The sequence below is a fragment of the Manacus vitellinus genome, unplaced genomic scaffold (assembly GCF_001715985.3).
Source record: "Manacus vitellinus isolate BGI_N305 unplaced genomic scaffold, ASM171598v3 ctg7180002437550_pilon, whole genome shotgun sequence".
NCBI lineage: Eukaryota > Metazoa > Chordata > Aves > Passeriformes > Pipridae > Manacus > Manacus vitellinus.
Genome location: NW_021938736.1, coordinates 1 through 5641, shown reverse-complemented (window position 1 = coordinate 5641; position 5641 = coordinate 1). Strand labels below are relative to the sequence as shown.

General features: G+C 52.7%; 1 protein-coding gene across 1 annotated transcript; it reads right to left on the bottom strand.

The window, feature by feature from the left end:
* Nucleotides 1–1986: 1986 nt before the first annotated feature.
* Nucleotides 1987–5262, bottom strand: GLMP (glycosylated lysosomal membrane protein; the record flags this gene model as incomplete). Its single annotated transcript, XM_029959145.1, has 3 exons — nucleotides 1987–2160; nucleotides 4434–4706; nucleotides 5233–5262. Coding segments are annotated over 3 exons (477 nt in total), but the record flags the coding sequence as incomplete, so codon positions are not given.
* Nucleotides 5263–5641: the final 379 nt, after the last annotated feature.

The following is a 5641-nucleotide window of genomic DNA, read 5'->3' as shown; positions in this document are numbered from 1 at the left end:
CCCCGAGAGCTGGAACTGCAGCTCACACCCCCCAGGGACAAAGGGGAGCCCGGGGGGGACCCCTGAGCGACCCGGGGAGGGGAGGGCACGGACCTGGGAGAGACCCCAAATTAGAGAGGGACCCCAAATCAGGGAGAGACCCCCAAAAACAACAGGGAGAGACCCCAAAATCAAGGAGAGACCCCAAAGTCAGGGAGGGACCCCAAAGTCAGGGAGGGACCCCCCAGAGTCAGGGAGGGACCCCAAATCAGGGAGAGACCCCCAAAAACAACAGGGAGAGAGGAATGACTGGGAAAAATCACACAGGTGTGGGGAAATACCCAGAATTCCCTGTTTCCCCCTCTGGAATTACCCAGAATTCCCTGTTTCCCCCTCCAACTCCCTCGAAGTATGTGGTATTCCCTGTTTCCCCCTCTGGAATTCCATGTTTCCTCCTCTGGAATTACCTGGAATTCCCCGTTTTTCCCTCTGGAATTCCATGTTTCCTCCTCTGGAATTCCCTGGAATTCCCTGTTTTTCTCTCTGGAAGTGCCTGGAATTCCCTGTTTCCCCCTCCATTCCCCCTCTGCAAATACTTGGAATTCCCTGTTTCTTCCTCCATCCCTTGTGGAAGTACCTGGAATTCCCAGTTTCCACTCTGGAATTACCCAGAATTCCCTGTTCCCCCCTCTGGAATTCCCTGTTTTCCTTCTGGAATTACCCAGAATTCCCTGTTTCCCCTCTGGAATTACCCAGAATTCCCTGTTTCCCCTCTGGAATTCCCTGTTTTCCTTCTGGAATTACCCAGAATTCCCTGTTTCCCCCTTTGGAATTCCCTGTTTCCCCCTGTGGAATTACCCAGAATTCCCTGTTTCCCCCTCTGGAATTCCCTGTTTCCCCTATGGAATTCCCTGTTCCTACTCTGGAATCACCTGGAATTCTCTGTTTCCCCCTGTGGAATTCCCTGTTCTCCCACCCGGAGTTACCCAGAATTCCCTGTTTCCCCTCTGGAATTCCCTGTTTCCCCTCTGGAATTCCCTGTTTCCCACCGTGGGCATTCCCAGCCCCTGTGGAATACCTGGAATTCCCTGTTCCCCCTGTGGAATTCCCTGTTCCCCCTGTGGAATTCCCTGTTTCCCCTATGGAATTCCCATCCCCTATGGAATACCTGGAATTCCCTGTTCCCCTCTGGAAGCATTCCCAGCCCCTGGAATACCTGGAATTCCCTGTTCCCCTCTGGAAGCATTCCCAGCCCCTGGAATACCTGGAATTCCCTGTTCCCCTCTGGAAGCATTCCCAGCCCCTGGAATACCTGGAATTCCCTGTTCCCCTCTGGAAGCATTCCCAGCCCCTGGAATACCTGGAATTCCCTGTTCCCCTCTGGAAGCATTCCCAGCCCCTGGAATACCTGGAATTCCCTGTTCCCCCTCTGGAATTCCCTGTTTCCCCTGGAATACCTGGAATTCCCTGTTTCCCCTCTGGCATTCCCAGCCCCTGGAATACCTGGAATTCCCTGTTCCCCTCTGGAAGCATTCCCATCCCCTGTGGAATACCTGGAATTCCCTGTTCCCCCTGTGGAATTCCCATCCCCTGGAATACCTGGAATTCCCTGTTCCCCCTGTGGAATTCCCTGTTTCCCCTGGAATACCTGGAATTCCCTGTTCCCCTCTGGCATTCCCAGCCCCTGGAATACCTGGCATTCCCTGTTTCCCCTGGAATACCTGGAATTCCCTGTTCCCCCTGTGGAATTCCCTGTTCCCCTGTGGAATTCCCTGTTTCCCCTGGAATACCTGGAATTCCCTGTTCCCCCCCATAGAAGCATTCCCAGCCCCTGGAATACCTGGAATTCCCTGTTTCCCCTCTGGAATTCCCTGTTCCCCCTCTGGAAGCATTCCCATCCCCTGGAATACCTGGCATTCCCTGTTCCCCTGTGGCATTCCCTGTTTCCCCTGGAATACCTGGAATTCCCTGTTCCCCCCATGGAAGCATTCCCATCCCCCGGAATACCTGGAATTCCAGGCTGCCGTTGGCGAAGGCCGGGCCGGGGTCGGCTGCCGGGCTCCCGCGGAGCCGGAACGTCCGCGCCGACGGATCCAGGCTCCCGTTGGAGCTCTCCCAGGAAAACTCGGCCAGGTCGTAGGGAGGGAAAAACCCCTCCCCTGGAGCCTTTTCCTCCAAAAGCTGCGGAAAAACAGGGCCTGAAAACCCACCTTTGTCCCTAAAATAATTCCTGATTTTGTTAAAAAATGGAGACACGGGGAACAGTTAAAGAAATTAATTGGGAATAAAGAATCAGGGATAAAGAATCGAGGATTGGGAGCTGAGAAATTAAGGAATCGGGAATAAAGGACCGAGGAATGAAGAATAAAGGATTAAAGAAATTAACTAAGAATAATTAGGAATAAAGAATTAAGGATTAAATACTGAGAAATTAAGGAATCGGGAATAAAGGATCAAGAAATGAAGGATAAAGGATTAATTAAGAATAATTAGGAATAAAGAGTTAAGGATTAAATACCGAGAAATTAAGGAATTGGGAATAAAGGATCGAGGAATGAAGGATAAAGGATTAAAGAAATTAACTAAGAATAAAGAATTAGGAATAAAGAATTAAGGATTAAATACTGAGAAATTTAGGAACTGGGAATAAAGGATCGAGGAATGAAAGATAAAGGATTAAAGAAATTAATTAAGAATAATTAGGGATAAAGAATTAAGGATTAAATGCTGAGAAATTAAGGAATAGGGAATAAAAGATTGAAGAATTAAAAATAAAGAATTAAGGAATGAAGAATAAAGGATCAAGAAATTAAAAATAAAGAATTTAGGGAATCAAGAATAGAGAATTAAGAAATGAAGGACAAAGAATTAAGAAATTGGGAAATGAGAGAATAAAGAATTAAGGGTTAAGAAACCGACAATGAAGAATTTGGGGCGTTTTGGGGCAGGTTTGGGGCAAGTTTGGGACATTTGAGTAAAGTCCAGCATGAGTGGAATATTTTGGGGCAGGTTTAGGGCTATTTAGGGCAAGTTTGAGGCAGTTTAGGGCAAGTTTGGGGCAATTTGGGGCAGGTTTGGAGCATTTGGGGGCAATTTATGGCAAGTTTTGGGGCATTTAGGGCAAGTGTGGGATATTTGAGTAGAGCCCAGCGCGACTGGAATATTTTGGGGCAGGTTTGGGGCAATTTAGGGCAAGTTTAGGGGAGTTTAGGGCAAATTTGGGACATTTGAGTAAAGTCCAGTGCAAATGGAATATTTTGGGGCAGGTTTGGGGTGATTTAGGGCACGTTTGGGGCAGTTTAGGGCAAGTTTTGGGGAGGTTTAGTGCAGATTTGGGACATCTGAGTAAAGCCCAGTGTGACTGAAATATTTTGAGGCACTTTTGAGGCAACTTTGGTCAGGTTTGGAGCAGTTCAGGCCAAGTTTTGGGACATTTGAGTAAAGCCCAGAGTGACTGGAACATTTTGGGGCAGGTTTGGGGTGAATTAGGGCAGATCTGGAGCATTTTGGGGCAGGTTTGGGGCAATTTAGGGAAGGTCTGGGGCATTTGGGGGCAGGTTTGGGGCATTTGGGGGCAAATTTGGGGCAAGTTTGGGATATTTGAGTAGAGCCCAGCGTGACTGGAATATTTTGGGGCAGTTTGGTGCGATTTAGAGCAAATTTGGGGCAGTTTAGGGCAGGTTTGAGGTGATTTAGGGCAGGTTTGTGGCATTTTGGGGCAGGTTTGGGATATTTGAGTAGAGTCCAGTGAGACTGGAATATTTTGGGTAGATTTGGGGTGTTTTGGGGCAGGCCTGGGGTGATTTAGGGCAAGTTTTGGGGTGGTTTTGTGCAGATTTAGGACATTTGAGTAAAACCCAACATTCTGGGGCAGGACTGGGGTGATTTGGGGCAGGTTTGGGGCAGGATTAGGGACAGGTTCAGGGTAGGATTGGGGTGAGTTGGGGCAGGTTTGGGTCAGGATTGGGTCAGGTTTGAGGTAGGATTAGGGGCGATTTGGGGCAGGTTTAGGGCAGGTCTGGGGTGATTAGGGGCAGGTCTGGGGTGATTTGGGGCAGGATTTGGGTCAGGTTTGGGGTAATTTGGGACAGGATTAGGGGCAGGTTTGGGTCAGGTTTGGGGCAGGATTGGGGTGATTCGAGGCAGGTCTGGGGTAATTTGGGGCAGGATTGGGGGCAGGTCTGGGTCAGGGTTGGGGCAGGTTTGGGTCAGGATTAGGGGCAGGTTTAGGGCAGGTTTGGGGCAGGTTTGGGTCAGGATTGGGGTCAGGTTTGGGGTAATTTGGGGCAGGATTGGGGGAGGATTAGGGGCAGGTTTGGGTCAGGATTAGGGTCAGGTGTGGGGTGTTTGGGTCAGGTTTGGGGCAGGTTTGGGTCAGGATTGGGGCAGGGTTAGGGCAGGTTTGGGTCAGGATTGGGGTCAGGTGTGGGGCCAGGCCGGGCCGTGCCCCGTACCCTGGTGAAGGCGACGGCCCCGGCGTAGGAGACGCTGCCGGGGGGGTGGATCCGCAGGGCCCCCGCGGGCTCCGGGGACAGCAGCCGGGCCCAGTCGATGGCCAGGCGGCTCTGGGGGCTCCCCGAGGCCACGAGGAGCACGGAGGGAGCGCCCAGGCTGCTCCACACCATGTGCAGCGTGGCCAGGGGGCCCTGCGCACGCACGTGAACCACGTTCACCCAGGAGCCGTTCCACAGAGAGCCATTCCAGCCGGGATTGAGCTCCACGGACACCTGGGGGGGAAGGAAGGGGGGCAGAGGGAGTCATTCCAGCCGGGATTGAGCTCCACGGACACCTGGGGGGGGAAAGAGAGACATTCCAGCTGGGATTGAGCTCCAGGGACACCTGGGGGGGGAAAGAGAGACATTCCAGCCGGGATTGAGCTCCACGGACACCTGGGGGGGGAAAGGGAGACATTCCAAGCCAGGATTGCGCCTCCAGGGACAAACGGGGGGGGAAAGAGAGACATTCCACGCCGGGATTGAGCTCAGGGACACTGGGGGGGAAAGAGAGACATTCTTCAGCGGGATTTGAGCTCCCAGGGACAACCTGGGGGTAAGGAAGGGGGGAAAGGGGGCATTCCAGCCGGGATTGAGCTCCAGGGACACCTGGGGGGGGGGAAAGAGAGACATTCCAGCTGGGATTGAGCTCCAGGGACACCTGGGGGGGAAAGGGAGACATTCCAGCTGGGATTGAGCTCCACGGACACCTGGGGGGGGAAAGAGAGACATTCCAGCCGGGATTGAGCTCCAGGGACACCTGGGGGGGAAGGAAGGGGGGCAGAGGGAGTCATTCCAGCCGGGATTGAGCTCCAGGGACACCTGGGCAAGGGAGGGGGGCAGAGCTTGGGGGGGCTCCAGCCGAGAATTCCAGGCGGTTGGGGCTGGAATTCCTTGTTTCTCTCTCCAAACCCCCTCTGGAAGTGCCTGGAATTCCCTGTGTCCCCCTCTGGAAAAAACAGGAATTCCTCACTTCCCCCTCTGGAAGTACCTGGAATTCCCTGTTTGCCCCTCTGGAAGTACCTGGAACTCCCTGTGTCCCCCTCTGGAAGAACTAGGAACTCCCTGTGTCCCCCTCTGGAAGTTCCCGGCATTCCCTGTGTCCCCCTCTGGAAGTGCCTGGCATTCCCTGTTTCTCTCTCCACCCCCCTCTGCAATTGCCTGGACTT